At 37.5% G+C, this 19,169-nt stretch overlaps 1 protein-coding gene across 3 annotated transcripts in view; it reads left to right on the top strand.

Annotated features, from left to right (window-relative positions):
* The window catches only part of acsl6 (acyl-CoA synthetase long chain family member 6), a 30,656-nt gene extending 11,805 nt beyond the window's left edge, over positions 1-18,851 (top strand). For all 3 annotated transcript variants that reach the window (XM_086176859.1, XM_086176860.1, XM_086176861.1), the window contains exons 4-21: positions 360-424; positions 3,034-3,135; positions 3,650-3,749; positions 4,278-4,456; positions 6,076-6,108; positions 6,768-6,819; positions 8,295-8,368; positions 8,506-8,583; positions 10,506-10,640; positions 10,874-11,008; positions 11,783-11,878; positions 12,772-12,844; positions 13,684-13,772; positions 14,135-14,251; positions 14,363-14,506; positions 16,135-16,236; positions 16,349-16,420; positions 17,481-18,851. In XM_086176859.1, the coding sequence (XP_086032985.1) occupies positions 360-424; positions 3,034-3,135; positions 3,650-3,749; positions 4,278-4,456; positions 6,076-6,108; positions 6,768-6,819; positions 8,295-8,368; positions 8,506-8,583; positions 10,506-10,640; positions 10,874-11,008; positions 11,783-11,878; positions 12,772-12,844; positions 13,684-13,772; positions 14,135-14,251; positions 14,363-14,506; positions 16,135-16,236; positions 16,349-16,420; positions 17,481-17,621 (1,787 nt within the window). In that variant the 3' untranslated portion in view covers positions 17,622-18,851. The remainder of the gene's footprint in view (positions 1-359; positions 425-3,033; positions 3,136-3,649; positions 3,750-4,277; positions 4,457-6,075; positions 6,109-6,767; positions 6,820-8,294; positions 8,369-8,505; positions 8,584-10,505; positions 10,641-10,873; positions 11,009-11,782; positions 11,879-12,771; positions 12,845-13,683; positions 13,773-14,134; positions 14,252-14,362; positions 14,507-16,134; positions 16,237-16,348; positions 16,421-17,480) is intronic.
* The last annotated feature ends 318 nt before the right edge of the window (positions 18,852-19,169 follow it).

Here is a 19,169-nt window from a genome sequence, read left to right as displayed (position 1 = left end):
GCCTCGCACATGCCATGATCATAACTTTAGTAAGGTCGGAAAAGAATCAACTTATGGCAGGCAACATTTAAAAGATCAAGAAAATATTAAAAGTTAATAAAATATAACCACATTGATACAAGACAGCAGTTTTCAAACATTTTTCAGTAATATCAATAAGGCATTAAAATGAGGCATATCCAGCCATTCACTTTAGAAAAGCCATTTTAGCTAGGATGGCATCTGAGTATTGCACAAGGACTGAGCGGATAACACCTGATGAATTTTTAAGCATTTATATTCACTACAACTGATATTTTATACAAATTAGGTTCATATTTAAAGGATTAATAATTGATGATTTACTCTGTGTACAACAGGTGATGGGCCTTGCTTAGGATCACGACTCCCTAACCAGCCTTATAAATGGATGTCCTACAAAGAGGTGAGGGCGATTCACAAGAAATTATATCTCCCATTATTAAAAACTGCAAGGGCAGTAAAGCTAAGGAAGGAAATTATATCTGAACAGATACATCTAACTGGAGTGGTAATGAATAAAGCTCTAGGTTCCTGGTGAATCTAATTTTCATGAGATACTTAAGGTGTTACAAGCATTAAAAGTCTGGCCTTAGGCGTGTAAAAATTTTAGCAAAGACAAAAATGGCATAAAAACATTTACCGGTACCTCAGGTGCTTTCCAAGATATACAACCCATCATGATCATGTCATAGCCTCCATACCTTGGATGCTATGTACCATTTATTATTCAGGTAAAAACATCACTGAGATATTCATCTAAATAACCATCCTTTAATATGACTTTTTTTTAAATAACTATACTGTGGATATTCTGTGGGTCAGTTGCAGTCCTTTGTAAAACAAATAGACAGATGACCTATTTTGCATATCTTGGTATCAATCAGAATCAATTACAAGATCATTATCCTGGCTTTATTATCCTGGCTGCCTTCTTTTGTGTTGACCACACAAACTTAAGTTTGCTTTTCCAAAACCCAAGACAAAAATGTAATATCTCAATGTGTAGGTTCTCAAAAGGCTAGAATTAAAATTGTTATTGCTGTAATTCTTTTTCAATTAAATGAAAATGTGGCTTTCACTGAAGCTCTGTGAACATAAGTCCCATCAGTAAGTTTGAAAGGTAGTATTTGTTTTTATGAAGAAGTAAAATTACACATTTTTCTATTTGAAATCTGACTATATGTGTCTGTGTGTATGCATATGTGTGAGGGGGTAGTAGATGAGCCATACAATTAAAGTATGGGAAAGAGTAGTTGAAACTAGACTGAGAGCGGAAGTGAACATTTATGAGCAGAAGTGTGGTTTCAATGTCAAAAAAAAAAAAAAAAAGAGTAATAGAATAGAATAGAATAGAATAGAATAGAATAGAATAGAATAGAATAGAGCTTTATAAATCCTGATGGAAATTCTTTTGCCAGAAGGCTCCAAAATTAAAGTATAGTCACAACTGAACATGATATTGATATGATTGTTATTTCAGGTTTCCTCCTTGCCAAAAGGGGAGGGGTTATGTAGTTTGATGGTCACAGGTAAAAAAGACCTCCTTTGGGCGTTCTGTGGTGCTCCTCAGTGGTCATAGTCTATGGCTAAAAATGCTCTGGCGTGTAAGGGGATGCGGTGTTGTCCCTGATACTGACTAGCTTCCTTAGCATCCTCCTCTCAGACATCTCTGTAATTGTCTCGAGCTCTACACCCAGATCAGAACCAAACTTTCTAATGATCTTACTGAGTCTGTTAGTATCAACTGCCTCAAGCCAACTGGTCCAGTGCACAAGAAGCTGACACTGGACACAATTCTGACAGAATATCTGCATCATGGTTCTCCAGATGTTGAAAGACCTGAGACTCCTGAGAAAAAGCATTCATCCCTGGCCTTTCTTGCATCTGTGTTTTAGTTCAGTTCAATTTACTGTTTATGTGGAAGATTAGGAACTTTTACTTGTCCATAATGTCCACATGTGTCCCTTTGATGGAGATAGGGTTTCGACAGGTCCCCCTTTACCTTAAGTCAACCACCAACTCCTTTGTCTACTACAAATGCAGGATTTGCTTTAAAAGTACATAGACGTTGATAGAGAAGTACAGACAAGGTCGGAGGGAGCTGACAGGATTCTCCATGGACCATAATGTTTGCAGATGATATTGTGGTCTGTAGTGAGAGTTGGGAGCAGTTGGAAGCAAATCTAGAAAGGAGGATATATGCTCTGGAAAGAAGATGAATGAAGATTATTGCAGCATGACAGAATATATGTGTGTGAATGAAGGATCCAAGTGGAACAATGAGGTTACAAGGAGTGGAGATAAAGACGGTGGAGGATTTTAAGCACTTGGAGTCAACATTCCAGAGCAATGGAGAGTGTGAAAAAGTGGTGAAGAAAAGTGTTGGCAGGTTGGAATTGATGGAGCAAATGTCAGGTGCATTGTGTGATTAAAGAATATCAGCCAGAATAACAGAACAGGTGCACAAGACTGTGGTGAGACCAGCGATGTTATATGGTTTCTAATCAGTGGCATTGAGGAAAAGACAGGACGCAGAGCTGGAGCTCGCAGAGATGAAGATGTTGAGGCCCAGACTGACATAGTTACAGGTTCAAACAAGGTTACACGTGAATGCCATTCATCATAAGGGTGGTGTTTTTTTGCGGTTATGTGACTCATCTTTAATCTAAGTTGGAAAACACTGGCAATATTTCAAATCAAAGATCTCAGAAGATGTTTTGTTGCTTGGTTAACTAATTTTTCTTTAATGCTCTTTGCAATTCCACTAAATCCAATTGCAGTTGCAAGTAAATACACTACAAAATAGATGTCTTATTTCTGAGAAATGGCTCCAAAAATTGTTTAAAATCCAGCAAAGGGAGAAGATTAACTCTATAATGTAGCAAACTAAAGTAGATTTGAAATATCACCTTTTAGCACCCTAAAGAATTAAGTAACAAAGCAATCTTCACACATGGAGGATGAGCATAGCATTGGTTGACTCTTCATGTTAATTCTGTCTCTACTATTTAGGTGACAGCCCGGGCTGAACATCTGGGATCAGGGCTGCTTCACCAGGGCTGCCAGCCCAACCCAAATCAATTTATAGGAGTGTTTGCCCAGAACAGGCCAGAGGTGAGCTCCGTACTTTGTCTTAATTTGTGTCTTTTCAGTATCTATGTCTCTTTACTTTATCACACCTGTTGGCAGCAACATAGTTTCATGGACTAGTTCAGGTTTACTGTACTTATTCCTGGCTTCTGTTCTAACACAGTGGGGAGTTTCTGCTATTTAAGTGCCACCCCCAACCCTATCACTCTCATACCGGAAACTCCCTGCAGTGTATTTGCACTGAAGCCTTGTAGATGAGAAGTGCAACGTCTTCAAGAAATCAATCAAAGTCCAGTTGTGTCCTGATCTGACAAAAATGGATCATGACCTGGATGACTGAGAACCTTGTATACATTTCGTGAAAAAGTGTAAACACATGCAAAAACAAGTGCAGTGTCTTTTAATTAGAAATCTCTTTTTGAAAATACAAACAAATATCTACATGTCTGTTTCAACCCTATTAATGTTGTGAAAGCTTGTGCTTTGCAATCAATGAAAAACCTTTGACCGCTAACCTTTTACATGTGTATAATTGCAGTGGATTATCTCTGAGCTAGCATGTTACACCTACTCCATGGTTGTAGTGCCACTTTATGACACACTTGGGCCAGATGCCATACGGTTCATTATTAACACAGGTGAGAACACACAACCGACCCCCGTTGTTACCATTGAACAAATAATGATCAAAGATGGCAAGAAATCTAGTACCCTTGAATTAGAATAGTATTAGAAAAAAATACATGAAAATACAGCGAAAATAAGACATTTTATAGTTCTTCATTACAGCTCATAAAGTAATTTTGTGTAAATTTTTAACTTCAATCCCAGGGATTGATTGGACACAAACCAGCTGTAAAGATCTGTATCCTCACACATAACTTATCAAAACTTGAATGTGAATTGTCAGTGAGTGAAGCTTTTAGCAACATAGCTCCCATCACTGGTTACTGAAAATCAAGTGCTAAATACTATAAACATCTGTGGCTGATTTTCTCTGTTCATCTGCATAGTGTAGAAGCCAGTGGTCAGAAATGTTCAAGTGTGAAGAATTTGATTAGTTTGAGGCTACGGCCCTAGTACTAGAACAACCTTTTATGAAAGAGAAATTACGTGTTCTGTTCACACTTGGGTTTCGGTCCACTTGTGTGCTTGTGTCTTTTCAGCTGAGATCTCCACAGTCATCTGCGATAAAGTTGAGAAAGCTCAGGTGCTCCTGGGTAATGTGGAGCGGAAGGAGACCCCAGGTTTACAAAGAATCATTCTAATGGATTCCTGTAACTCTGATTTGGTGACGCAAGGCAAGGCTTGTGGTGTCCATGTACAAGCCATTCAGGAAGTGGAGGTATTATACCATAGATTTTTAGTAACTACAATGGATTTAGTGGGTTAATTTGGCTTTGAATGTTTTATATGTTCTATGTTGATCCTCAGACAGCACCTTTTAGCGTAGATTAAGAAAACCTTTATCTAAATTATTCTTTAATATACAGCAACATTGAAATAAAAGTATGTTGACTTGGCTGATATTTATTCTAATTTTAAGAAATAGCATAATGCTCTTTCCTGGTGATCACTCAATTGACCATACTGAGAATGCAATCAGTCATACGTTTATGGTGTAAGAGGGGATTATCTCTTGTATGGCTGTGTCCAGGTATAAAATGTAGGCAAGCCTTGATGAATATGGGTACAGAATTGAACAGTTCAACTGGTTTTGTACAAATATTTCAAAAACTCTTTGGATAAAATTCCAAACATGTTGTGTTTCCTCCTAATGGCCATTAAATTAGGTTTTATAGAATATCAACCTCAAACCGCACCATATACACATTTCTGGCAGAATTACTGCCCAGAGTGGTCCATTACTTGACAATAGATAAGTTAATGAATAGATAAATTGCTCAACATTTAAAAAGGATAAGACCTGAGGGAAAAAAAAAAAAAAATGTTTTTTTTTTCAAGTATAAGTGGTCCCTGCTTATGTAGCGCCTTCACACTGAGTGATACATTAGATTGTAGTCACCCATTCACGCACACTCACACATCAATGGTAGTAGAGCTGCCATTCAATGTGGTAACCAAGCCATTGGGAGAAACTCAGGTTCAGTGTCTTGCACAAGCAAATTAAAGAGACCTTAATTTGCCCAGATATTTATCGTGCCCCTGATCAACTGGCGACTGGTCCAGGGTGAACCCTGCCAATTGCTTAATGACGGTACATAGAGTATGAATGAATAAATAAAAATTAAGGCTGCTAACAACACAAACTTTAAACAGGGCTTTGCTGCTCCTCTCCTTCACATAAACTCTTTATTTGATTGAAATAAAGCGGCATGCACCTGCACATTACATTCCCATTTCTTACTATTTAATCTCCCTCCTTGGAAACATTCTTAACCCTTGTGTTTTCTTGCAGGTCAAAAGTGACCCACTACCATGTTTAGCTGTAGAAAAAACACCTTAACCTATTTTTTTCCAACTTGAAATTTTATGACTTTTCCTAAAGAGACCCCATAATTAGAAAAAGTGCTACTTCTTTTTTGTCTATGTTTCCATGTGGGCTGTACACCACTAGGGTACAAATATTGTCTTATGGGTCATTTTTGCCACGTAGGACAAGGGGAGTAAACACAATGTTAAGATTGCACGAGGGTTTAACAAGTTCTTGAAAGATAATGAAGACATATCTTGCGTGTGTTAAACTGAGACAGGCATAATGCTGACTATTTGTTGTTTGTAATGTGTGTAGATAGTTAACCCTCATTCAGCAGCGATTGTTTGAGATAACACTAGCTAAACAGGTTTTTTAAGCAGCTCACACAAAGTAAAATGTAAATAAACTCAGAGCCAAAACCTGCTAAAATGCAGCGGTCTGTTGCTAATTTAATGGCTTTCTAATGCAGTATGGACAAAAAACTAATTAATAAAAAAAATAATGATTGACATGTTTGTTTCCCCCAGACTCAAGGCAGAGAACACTACAGAAAACCTATAGTAAGTACCAAATCTTTCAGAACTCATGAGGGCCATATGTTTACTTGAAAATTATATTTGGTGAAAACATGTGTCTAGAATAAAGCAATTTAAACTTCTAAATGTATCCTTAATGTATAGAGAGGGAACTGGAGTACACAAGTACCAGCACAGTGTATGTACTCATTGCCAGAATGGATTTCACCATGTTAAAATGGACAGCCTTTTGTTAGAAACAGAAAAATAATGAAACAAAAAATGAAAAATAATGTAGTTTGCCTTACCCTATGAGATAAATTGGATACATTTGAGACTTGACTTATAAACTCTGCATAAAAACAAATTAACATATACAATCTGTTTAAAAAAAAAAAACACAATTCATGATATAGATTGACAAATGGAACTTACATTTATCCTCTTAGTATGAAGACTTGTCAATATCTAAGTGTGAATGACAAAAGGCAAAACATTTGTTACTTCTCTTTGGGAGCTGCTGACTATTTTAAAGGGATATTTCCTTTTTTGCGAGATATAGCATTGAACAATTTGAAAATAAGTGAATCTTTCCAAAAATCTTGCACAAAGTAATCTGGCAGTGTGTTTTCCTGTTACAGAGATAGAAAAAAGGAAGCTGTTACAATCATAATGTCAATTTAATCACCCTTTTGCCTTCACAGCCACCAGCACCTGAGGACCTATCAATAGTGTGTTTTACCAGTGGAACCACAGGTAAAAAAAAACCATTACATTACTTTACTACTGTAGCTGTCTCACTTGGAATGCTACATGCTTGTTCTTAGTACTATAAAGTATGCTTAGCTGTTAGGTTTCATTTCAAATCGTACCGGCATGCTGTCATTGACAGACAGTCACATTCTGGATTGCCGCCAGCAGTCAAAACATTTGTCTAAAACAGTCTAAAACGAATGTTACAATCCGGAACTATAAGTCATTTGGCTCTTTTGAACCCTCAGAGCCAACTTTTTATGTATTTTCTTGATACCTTTGCATTTTGAAGCCAAGCATTTGCCTCGGAGTTCAAAAACAATGCTTTATATTGTTGACCGATAACTTCAGTGACCCAATTACACAATGAGTGTGATTACTTTCTGATTTAGCATTGGTATCGTATTATTTAGAGAGAGTTGAGGAAAATCTAACATCTTAAATTGAATTTTGAATAACTGGTGTGTTTACCAGCATAATAGTGTGTCAGCTGTAGCATCAGGCACCTCCCTCTATTTATTTACTCCTCGTGACTAGTTTCTGTCACAGTCTCAGGGTTAGTCAGTGGGTTGTTACCATCTCAGGTTCCCTACAAACAAGAGTTCTCTTCATTTTGCCGGATATGACAGTCATTACACACTTTTAAACAATATTTAAATCAAAAAACAAAAAGTAACTTTCATTCTGCACTGTCAAAATGCATGTCTGTCTAGGGACAAATATTTCTGAAGCCCCTGGAAATTTCTAATCATTATAACGTCTCCATTCATTGGCATTAAGTAATGAAAACGTGCCTGTTCTGGCCAAGAGGCAGTACACAAGGAGCGATTGCAGTTGCTCATGATGATAGGAAACAGAAACCAGGTTATCTGAGGACATTGTGGTGTCAGATTACATACGGCAAGGCTTGAGTGCCCTACATTTCCGGAGCGCAATAAGCCAAAATGCTGCCATCTGTTGCATGAAGGCTAGACGTACAAGATAGTCCAACAACACTGTTTCTTTTCAGTCTACCATTTTCCGGGAAATCTCTCCACTTGTATTGCGACATCTGTTCAGTTATGATCTCATGAAATGACTGCATGCCTGAAAACACTTTAACCGATACTTGTGGTTGATCAACGATAAACTTCTAAATATCTAACTTGATTAATGTGGAGGGTATCATTTGTTGGGGATTTTAATAATGCATGCAAATTACATGTTCTGAATGCTTTTCTGAAGTAAATTGTGAGATTTTTTTTATGTTAGTTTTAATTTTTTCTGTTTTTGGAAATGATTGGCTTTTATTTTTTACAAAGATATACATGACACACATTTTGGAGGCGTGTGTCATGTAAAAAAGCCACGTAGGCAACTTTCAAATTGTTAAAATTTGACCGTACTATTTCTGCTCAGCGTGATTGTTCAAACTTTAGTCAGACAAAGGAATCCCATTTGCTTTTATGTCAGTGTGTGTTTTCTATCTGCTTACACAGGAAATCCAAAAGGAGTCATGCTCACCCATGGGAACGTTGTGGCCGACTTTTCTGGCTTCCTTAAAGTAACAGATGTATGTAAATCTCTAAGTTGCATACAACCTTGGCTCCTTCCTAGCCTTCCTTGTAAACTGAAATAAATGTAAAGTGATCATTTTAGCAATGTGATCATTTTTAAGATGGTTGAGTTGTTTTCTTCTCTTGCTTGCAGAAAGTAATTTTTCCCAACCAAGAGGATTGTCTAATTTCCTTCTTACCCCTGGCTCACATGTTTGAGAGACTTATCGAGGTAAATGACCTGACCTTTTCCGCTTTGGCATTATTTTGTGTGTGGAAGGCAGGAGGATCCTACTTTTCATTCCCTCTTAAGTTTCCCTTTTCAACTCAGCTGCTGATGGTGTATCTTGTATCATGTACATGTAAGCAGTTATAGCAGTTATTGAAATGAAAAAAACAACAAATAATCACATGCACTGTTTAAACATAATAATTCCCTCAGTTGAATTTTATATCGATAGAGGACAGATACAGGATCTTGTAAGTGTGACAAGATAAGATAAGATAAGATAAGATAAGATAAGATAAGATAAGATAAGATAAGATAAGACGAGATGAGATAAGATTGCCCTAGATTAAATATTGTTTTTAGCTTTACAATATTTGCAATTAAGGAATGAGGGAAAGCTTTATTAAAAAGCACCAGAAAATGCAGGGACTATACCTTTTACTACACACATGCTGTCCTATAAATATCCATACATGCATTCAACAAAGCTGGTACATCTTTGAGAAACAAGAATTAGAAAATAGAATGTAGCTGCATGAATCAGATCGTAAAGGCTGTATTAGAGAGTAAGGGTTGTATTTCCTCAACTCATGTTTTAATTCCTCAAATGTTTGCTTTTAAACCTTTTGGTCTTATACATTACATAAGAGTATATGTTCTTTATCCCAGCATCTACATATTATTGTTGGATATCAAAGACTTGGGCTAAAAATTTTCAGATCTTTTTTGCTTAATTTGCCCAGACATTCCCACTTATGGTGGAGAGGTATGACAGTAGAGTCACATAAACTTGAATCTAAGGTCCCCCATGGATCCCCCATGAATTTTCTCACTAAGAAACTTGCTGTTAATTTTCACCAGCTCACCAGGGGTTTGAAGAGGATTTATCAGTTTGACACAAGAAACGTGCTCTGTGGTGTTTCTCTCTTCCTGTAACACGTACACATGCACACCCACACCCATTTCCCCCCCCATTCAACCCATATCCCTACCACCACCCCCACTCTCACACACACACACACGCACACACACACACACAAAAATATCTCTAGATCAGAATGGCGGGGGCGGTACCTCTGCTGTGCTGTGTCCTCAAATGACTCCGGATGCAGGAAAAGGTCCACAAGTTAGGCATTTCTCACAGAGCCATTCAAAACAAAGCTTTCGGACGTTTATATCACATTTCTAAAATTACAAATCTGAAGCGAGATGATGTGATCTGTGGAGATGACAAACAAAAAATAAAATAAAATAAAATAAAATAGCTTTTAGGTCATCTCAGTGTTGACCTAAACACATTCATTGTTGTATGAATATAGCCAGGATACTGCTACATAAGTTTAAGAATTGTGAAATTCAAATTGCTTTGGATTTTTACATTTTTTTTCACATCATTCTGATACCTGCCTGTGCTGTACTCATTTTTATAAGGAGAGATGAAGTCATAACTTTGTTCCTTGATTATTACTTATCGTTATTTTGTCATGTGTCAAATTTTGTTAAACCTTATCAACAAACATGACAACATTACATACAAGAAGAAGCAAAGCAAACTGAGATTTGTGTCACAAAATTTAATGAGTTTGTAAATTCTAAATTTACAAAAAATATGCATACCAAATTTAAAAAAATAAAATAGTTTACTACAGAACAGCAAGCAAACAGATCCAAAACAGTCGTCTTACTATGACAAGATATTCATCGTGATATCTTGTTAAACATACAGTAAGTCAGGTAAAGGCTTCCTGAATAGAATTTCATTGTAGAGACACTTTTTGAAACATGAGGCAACATGCTCTTTTGGCAAATTCACTTGCAGTCCTTTTTACCATACCACTGGTCAGACTTGTTTTAAACCTTCATGTTTGAAATATACAGTTAATGTCCATAAACCTGCCTTTTGTGTCATGTGTTTGTTTTTACAGTCGGTGGTTTACTGCCATGGAGGGCGGATTGGATTCTATCAGGGTGACATCCGTCTCCTCCCCGATGACATGAAGGCCCTGCAGCCGACCATTTTCCCCGTGGTGCCTCGACTACTCAACCGTATGTACGACAAGGTCAGTTAAGTAAAGACATAAGGATTCTTTTATAAAGGAAACTGTTGTTTACTTGTTTCTAGTAGCAAATCAACAATGAATCTTGATTTCGGTATGTGCCAGCTATCATTGTATACATACAGCCCCACTGAAAGGAATATACAGCTTGAAATTTTTAAGTGGATTTGTTTGTGAAAAGATGTGAAAGAGGACACTGCTTAAACCATAAAATCTGTTTTTTTTTCTCTCTACAGATCTTTAGCCAGGCAAACAGCCCACTGAAACGTTGGCTGCTCAATTTTGCAGCAAAGAGAAAAGGTGCGGAAGTCAGCAGTGGAATTATTCGGAGTGACAGCATATGGGACAAAATCTTCTTTAGTAAGATTCAGGTAAACACAGATTTCTCCTCAAATAAACTGGTGTCTTTGTCTGCTGTTCAACCTAAGTTCTCTGGTTATGCGATTTCTGTTCTGCCATACAATCAGTCTTTTTCCATAAAAAATGCCATACAATGTATTATTTATTAATTATACTATGCTTCTTCACTTAATTCTGACTGTGATAAATAGGTGACCATGGTGGTTTATGTTTAACATTGAGGTACTGTATGTATTGAGGTTCTGTAGGGCATGACAACCATAAAGTGTACCCAATTATTCATGTCTTTGATTAAATTAATTACCTGGAGAAATCTTTTTTTCTCAGTTTGGCTTTCATCACAGTTAAAATATCTTTCAGGGAATTGATTGACCTTCAACAATTGTGCAAATAAATATGCAATATGTATTTTAATTGTAAAATATGTAATAATATGTAAATATGTTAAATGTGCTTTCCAGTTATCATTGCATTGAAATATCCTTCAAAGACCAGAGTTTACTTATTATTTTGATTTCGTCTACAAATAGAATTTATTGAATGGAGGACTCCTATATTTGGGGAAAGTTTCCCATCAATCAAGTTCCTGCTAGTACAAAAAATACTGATGTGGCTATTTTGATGAGATAGTTCAGGAAAAGAAACACTTAAAATTGAAGATTTTCAAACTTTTAATGTTATATTTCACCTCTTTGTATGATTATAATCCAAGGAAATGTATATTTCAGTGCTTTGAGTAAAAACAGACATTAAAGCCTCTCAGTAATTGTAATATGTTTGGGCAGGCCAGTCTGGGGGGCAGACTTAGGATGATAATAACAGGAGCAGCTCCAACCTCACCCACTGTCCTTGGATTCCTCAGAGCAGCTCTTGGATGCCAGGTCAGATATGCTCAGACATCCACACACACACACACACACACATACATACACACGCAGAAGGTTATGGCCTGGGATTCCCATGAAATTCTCACAAGGAAACTTGCTGTTAATGATCACCATCTCCATACTTTCTCCAACTGGGGTTCGAGGATTGGTGAATTTGAATGTATGATCAAATGTATATGTCCAACAGTTACAGTGACCAAAAGACAGGAGGCGGAAGTCGCAGAGATGAATATGCTAAGGTCCTCTTTGGGAGTGACCAGGATGGATAGGATCAGGAATGAGTCTATCAGAGGAACACCACATGTTAGATGTTTTGGAGAGAAGGTCAGAGAAGCCAGACTGAGATGGTTTGGTCATGTACAGAGGAGGGATAGTGAATATATTGGTAGACGGATGCTAGAATTGGAGCTGCCAGGCAGGAGGTCTAGAGGAAGACCAAAGAGAAGATTTATGGATGTAGTGAGAGAGGATATGAAGGTAGGTGATGTGAGAGAGGAGGATACAGAGAAAAGGGTTCGATGGAGAAGATTGATTCGCTGTGGCGACCCCTGAAAAGCCAAAAGGAGAAGATCACATGTATGTGTCCAGCACCAACTGCGCAAAAACATCAGTCCTGACAAAGTATGAAGTTGAGACACAAGAAACGTACTCTGCGGTGTCTCTTCCCCTCTATCCGTTTGTCTCTCTCTTTCTGTTGCATGAAACACATGCACACCCACCCACACACACACATGCATACATACCTATTAACTTTGATTGTCAGCCAGGAGTAATACGTGTAATTAATTTCTCCACACGCATTTACATACGAAAGGTTCACAAGTTGCTTCATTTCAACCTGTCCCCCTACAGCCCTCCTTCCCTCTCACACTGTGTGTGTGTTGTAGGTTTACGAGGCTTATGGGCAAACAGAGTGTACAGCAGGATGCACCTTCACCACACCTGGAGACTGGACACCAGGTGACAATGTTTTATGTTTTACGTAAAATCCCTTGAAAAGTAAGAGATATCTTCATTGGTGTTGGGCTAAATGTGTTTACCTGACATTTTGTCACACTTCGAAGGTATAATAGTGATTATATTACTCCAACTGTCTCTATCCTGATGAGTATTTCCACTGCTACTTCTTAAATGCTTATAGGTTGCAGGGCCAGCTTAGCAAAACCAGTCTTTTATCTCTAAATATCTGAATGTCTAGTTGTGGTTTCTAAGCTTTCAAGCTCAAATGAGAAATAAAGCACTTGTATTATGATTTCGGATTTTAAAAACATTTCATGCAAAATCCCTCAATAGATGTACCACTGCCTAACACACAGTAAAGCTTTTACAAGGTTTGCAAGATATGTGCTTCTGCCTGTAGTGTGCTTTTTCAGTTGTTTGCTAAACAGTTATATAATTACCATTGTGTTTAGCGTTGTGTTTACCGTTGTGGTAGCGATCCCTCATAAGACGTTACAACATTACCCCGTGTTGTTCAGTTTTGATAATTCACTTTGTTTAACTAAAAACCAAGTTCAATCATCTTTGGCCTTGTAGTTCTTTTCACTTCAGTAAGACTAACATTCCCATTTATAGTTTACAATGAATGCAACCAAATATCAGAATGAATTGTCATCAACATATACACTTACTTGATGCATTGTAAGGTAATGACTGTCCTCAAATGTTGTATGTACTGTAATCAAAATGAATGTAATACATTAGTAAAGGTCTTATCTGGTTTTTAAGCAAATGAAAAAAAGTAAGTAGTTACTGAATTTGCTTTGTAACAATTTTAGTTTTCATGCTCTAAACTGTAGGTCATGTTGGGGCTCCACTGCCTTGCAACCTCATCAAACTGGTAGATGTTCCAGAGAAGAACTATTTTGCCTCAAAGGGAGAAGGAGAGGTACATAACCAAGAAAGAAATTGTACATAGAGTAAAGTTAAGTGCAGCACTCAGAAAAATATTGTAAATTATAAAAACAGTTATATTGTAAATATTAAACATGTTTCTTATCAATGAATAAGATTTTTGTCTAATTGCCTTTACACAGTGTAATGAAAACAATTTTAAAGAAATATTTTGATAGTACATGCATAATTTTGTGAATACTAGAGTTTCTTGGTGGCTTTTATCATAGCCACTATTGCAAATAACTTGAAAAATAAATGAAGCACATTCAGATTTCTGAGGAACGGTGTCTATATTTATACTGAAGAACTGGTCAATGTACTCTACAGTCACATTTTTCCTATTCTGTGGTCCAGGTGTGTGTGAAGGGACCAAATGTGTTTAAGGGCTACCTCAAAGATCCAGAGCGGACCTCTGAGACACTGGACCCAGATGGCTGGCTTCACACAGGGGACATTGGCAAATGGTTAAAGGTATGTGTATACTGAAATATTTTTGCTTCTTTTTTAAACAATGCATTGTGTCTGCACAGATGCCTTTTAATCTTTTACTCTACTCTCCCTATCCTATGGCATGTTTGACAGAATGGCACACTGAGGATTATTGACAGGAAGAAGCACATCTTCAAACTGGCCCAGGGTGAGTACATCTCCCCTGAGAAGATTGAGAATATCTACATTAGGAGTGAACCAGTGGCACAGCTTTATGTTCATGGAGACAGCCTACAGGTAAGCACACAAAATACACTCCTCACACACTTCAAGACTGAAACAGTTTCTCTTGAATCTAGAATTCCAAAAAGTTTTGACAATGTAAAAAAAGAAAATAAAAAACAGTAGAGAATGATGCACAAATCTCAATCTCAAATGCTATGCCCCAGAGAGCATAAATAACATATCAGATGTTCAAAAAAAAAAAGTTTACCATTTCATGGAATACATTAGCTTATTTTGAATTTGAAGTATGCAAGTTGGAACACAGTGATGTGTGCCACTGTGTAATGTCCTCTATTTTGAGAGTATCATCTTCTTTTGACAACTGTAAACTTCTGGGAAGTGAGGAGACCAGTTGCTGGAGTTGTAGGAAAGACACAATCAGTCTTGTCTGATGCAAGATTCTAGCAGCTCATTAACCCTGGATCTTTGTTGATGCCCAAAATATTTTCTATTGGTGAAATATCTGGATTGCAGGCAAGCTGGTTCAGCACCCAGACTCTTTTCCTGCAAACCCAGGCTGTTGTAGTATGTGGTCTAGCATAGTCTTTCTGAGAAATGCATGGCCTTCTCTTAAAGCAACATCTGGATGGGAGCGTATGTTGTTTCAATACCTCGATTTACGTTTCAGTATTGATCATGCCTTCACAAATGTATAAGCTGGCCACGCCATAGCCATGAATACAACCCCATACCATAACAAATGCAGGCTTTTTAAGTGTCTGCGAGTAACACGTTTGATGGTGCCTATCCTTTTACTCCTTTTATCCCTGTTTTCCAGAAAAGTATTCAAATTTTGATCATCTGATCACAGAATAGCTTTCCATTTCACCATATAAAATAAGCCCAGGGTCAGAGAAGATCTGGATCATGTTCACATACGGCTTCTTTTTTGCATTATACAACTTTAACTTGCATTAACTTGCAACTTTTTGGCTTTCCCTCGGAACTGTGTTCACGTACAGGGATTTCTGGCCCTTGTAGTGATATTCAGTAGAGAATTATGACTGCTTTTAATGCAGTGCTGCCTTATGACCCAAAGATCATGAGTATCCATTTCTGACCTTTATCTCGTAACCAAAGAGATCCCTCCTGATTATCTTAATCTTTTGATGATATTATTCACCACTGATGGTGGGATCTTCAAAGTCCTGTCAATTTCACATTGAGTAAAGTTTTTCTGAAATTATTCCATAATTTTCACATGCAGTTTGTCACAATTGGGGAACCTCAGCCTATCATTACATTTGAGAGTCTGCATGTCTGGAATGCTGCTTTTATACCAAGTCATTTTACTGGTCGGTTGCCAAATATCGTAATTTGCTGTCAAATGTTCCTACAGTTGTTTCTGATTTGTACCAATTATTTTTCCAGCCTTTTGTTGCCACTCGCCCAACTTTTTCCATGTTTTCCAGGTTGCTGCCATTTAATTCAAAATTAGCTAATATGTTCCATAAAATGGTAAAATGTCTGAGTTTCAACATCTGATATTCTGAGTTCTATTGGGTCCAGAATATAATTTGCAAATCGTTGCACTCTACTTTTATTTATATCTGAAGCATTTTCAAAACTGTTTGGAAATTTGGTTTCTAGATACATTCAAGTCCTTTTTTTGGTCTTATGTCTATGGTTGTTTCATCCAGTCTTGTTTAGTTGGCATTGTGGTTCCTGACCCAGAGGTCATGCCTGAATGGGCCAAGAAGAGAGGAATGTTGGGTACCTATAAAGACCTCTGTAAAAATACGGTTTGTGCCCCAATATCTTGTTTTGATTTGAGTTTTACATACATATATTCTTAGATTCTGAAGGAAGACTAAAAATATAATAATTAACAAAAGAGTGCTTATTCTTGGACAGGAACTGAAGAAAGCAATTCTTGAAGATCTGGTGCATCTGGGCAGAGCCAGCAGTCTCCACTCTTTTGAGCAGGTAGCTATTCGGTTTCATTTTTTAGTTTTAGATAAAACAACTGAGGATACTATATAAATATGGAAGGTGGTCGGTTAATTGATAGTAAATGATGACATGCCCAGAATACCCCCCGAGGAGGCTTCCAGGAGGCATCCTGACCAGATGCCTGAAACACCTGAATTGGCTCCTCTCTCTGCACCCTATCTCTCAGAGAGAGTCCGGCCACCCTGTGGAGGAAACTCATTATGCCCACTTGTATCTGCAATGTCGCTCTTTCGGTCACTACCCATAGCTTGTGACCATAGGTTAGGGTGGGAACGGTGAGAACTGTGGCCTAAGGTGTGTTGCTCCCACCCAGTTCACGCCACACCCAACCTCATTGGCCCTTCCTGTGGGTGGCGAGCCCAGGGGAAGAGGGACCCATGTCGTTCCTTCGGGCTGTGAAACCCGAAGGTGAAGGCCCGGCCACCAGGCACTCTCCATTAAGCCGAGGCCCTGGTGACCCGCATCCGGGCAAGGGAAAACCGGGTCCAATGATTGTCTCCCCCCCTCTCTGACAGGAAGATTTATTTATTTATATATTTATACTTTTTTTTCCTGTGTTGAATACCTTTAATAACAATGATAACAATTAACAAAGTGCTTTACAAATACATAATGAAAAAAAAAGAATCACCCGTTCATTCATTTATTGACTATTCTACCTATCCTGCTGTCAGTTTCTCAGTGGAGCTAGAGGTCTCCACTATGAAATAAAAACATTAAAGGAGCATATGAATTAAGTAAAATGGAAAAACTCAACTCAGAAGTACTTAAAAATGCATATCAGTAAGTATTGGACTTGTGTGAAAATACTTACGGGCACAGTTAACAAAAACATGATCTTTTTCAGTCTGGCATGTTTACTTTAACCTTATTCAGTATTTTGGAGGCTAAGTATATTGCCTATTCTTGAAATGCCACTTGAATTTCAAATATATCAGCTTTCATGGCTGTATTATCTGCAGTAGCTTGAGAAAGAGTTTATGCAAATTTCTTTCACATGTTTTCTAAAGATTTCAATTTTCCCCTCCAAAAGGTGAAGAACATCTACATCCACAGTGAGATGTTCTCTATTGAAAATGGCCTCCTTACGCCAACACTGAAGGCAAAGCGGCCAGAGCTGAGGGAATTCTTCAAGGAGAAGATTGACCAGCTCTACAGCAGCATCTCTATGTGAAGGCCAGCTGAAAACTTGTGTCACGGCTGACCTCGATTAGGACAATTGTGTCTCTCTAGGCTAAACACGCTCTGGGAGATCAAGCCAAACCAGGCCCTGCGACCTGCTGTCAAACAGAAAATTACACTACATCAAATGATCTCTTCCCAGTTGCAAAAAAAGGAAAAAAAATCTGTTGCACCTTTTTTCTGTTTTGCGCTCCATTTCCATTTAATGTCCCTCTCCTTCTCACCGATCCCTCCATCTTTTCAAGTTTATCACTCAAATGCAAACTCAAACTCTTTTAATTGTAGATATGGTGGCCAAAAGTACATTTTATTTGATCATGGAAGCTGCTTACAGCGTACTATTGAGAGGGTCCACCCCTGACTCGCCCAATGTTGTTGTTCATTTATTTAAAAATAAGAAAAATAAAGCAAAAAAAAAAAAAAATCTGACTGATGTCTGGGTTAAGATAAAGTAAAAGTGGTGGGATCTACTGCCTTACAAATTATTGCTGTTCACAGGCTTCTATGTAAGGTAGCTACTGCTTGCAGTTCATCATCTCTCCGTCCATACAAAGCTTTAACCGTCACATAAACATGTATATTTACATGGAATACTGGTGTAGCGTGACAGCCATCAGGTACTGCTTTCTTGCTGCAAAGCCTTTTTTTTTTTACCATCTTTGCACAAAAAGTATGTCAGGATCAATAAAAAGAGAAATAATGCAAAACCAGGAATCAGGGCAATGCATGCAGTTTGCCCCACAGCACTGGGACCAATAGCATTTGACATGACTTGAAAAATCGCAGGTTGTTTGCAGTTGCCCAGTCACTGTTGATGGGGAAAACTCTTATTTAGGAAAAGCTGGTAAAAGCCACTCACATGAGGACAATAGATCAACATCACCTTTTAAATAAAAAAAGAGACATTTTCGGAGGGTTTACAAATAGAAGTAAAATTTAGGCTTTCTAAGCTGATTACTGTCCCAAAGAAGACACAATTTGGATGTACATAAATAAGGACAACTAGTTGTGATCATATGTAATAAATCAATGGTCTGAATGATTTTTTTGTTTGTTTGTTTGTTCTGCGTGTAGTGAGATGAATTGTACTTATTTATTTATCTATTCTGCTGTAAAATCAGCCCCATATACTTGTAATGATTAAGTGCAGCAATAGGGATAAGGGTGGGTGAGGGAAGAGGACAAGAGCATCAAAATAAAGAAGTTCTGGAATGATTTTAAACTTGTCTTTTTACTGTCATGTTGGTTTCTGATTTAAGATTTATTTTGGTGTCATTTCCCAAGAGGAGAGACATCATGTTATGCATTATGCATAGTATTATGTCTTTGCATTGAACTGCTATCACAAAATTGTTAAAAACGTTATCCCATGCCTTTTCAATATTGTGTCAGATTAGAGAACGAACATACAAAAATCCTACACTTTTTGAATTTTAACATTGTACTTGCTGCAATGTATTTATGTATTTGCATTAGGTTAATGGAGTAGGGGCAAGTCTTTTTACAAAATTTTTAATTGTGACATGAGGTGTGCCGAAGA

Source organism: Fistularia commersonii, chromosome 29 (assembly GCF_037954325.1).
Source record: "Fistularia commersonii isolate RoL2024-O1a breed Wild chromosome 29, RoL_Fcom_v1.0, whole genome shotgun sequence".
Classification (NCBI taxonomy): Eukaryota; Metazoa; Chordata; class Actinopteri; order Syngnathiformes; family Fistulariidae; genus Fistularia; species Fistularia commersonii.
The sequence above is the reverse complement of the archived record's forward strand: the minus strand, read 5'-3'. Positions and strand labels throughout refer to the sequence as shown.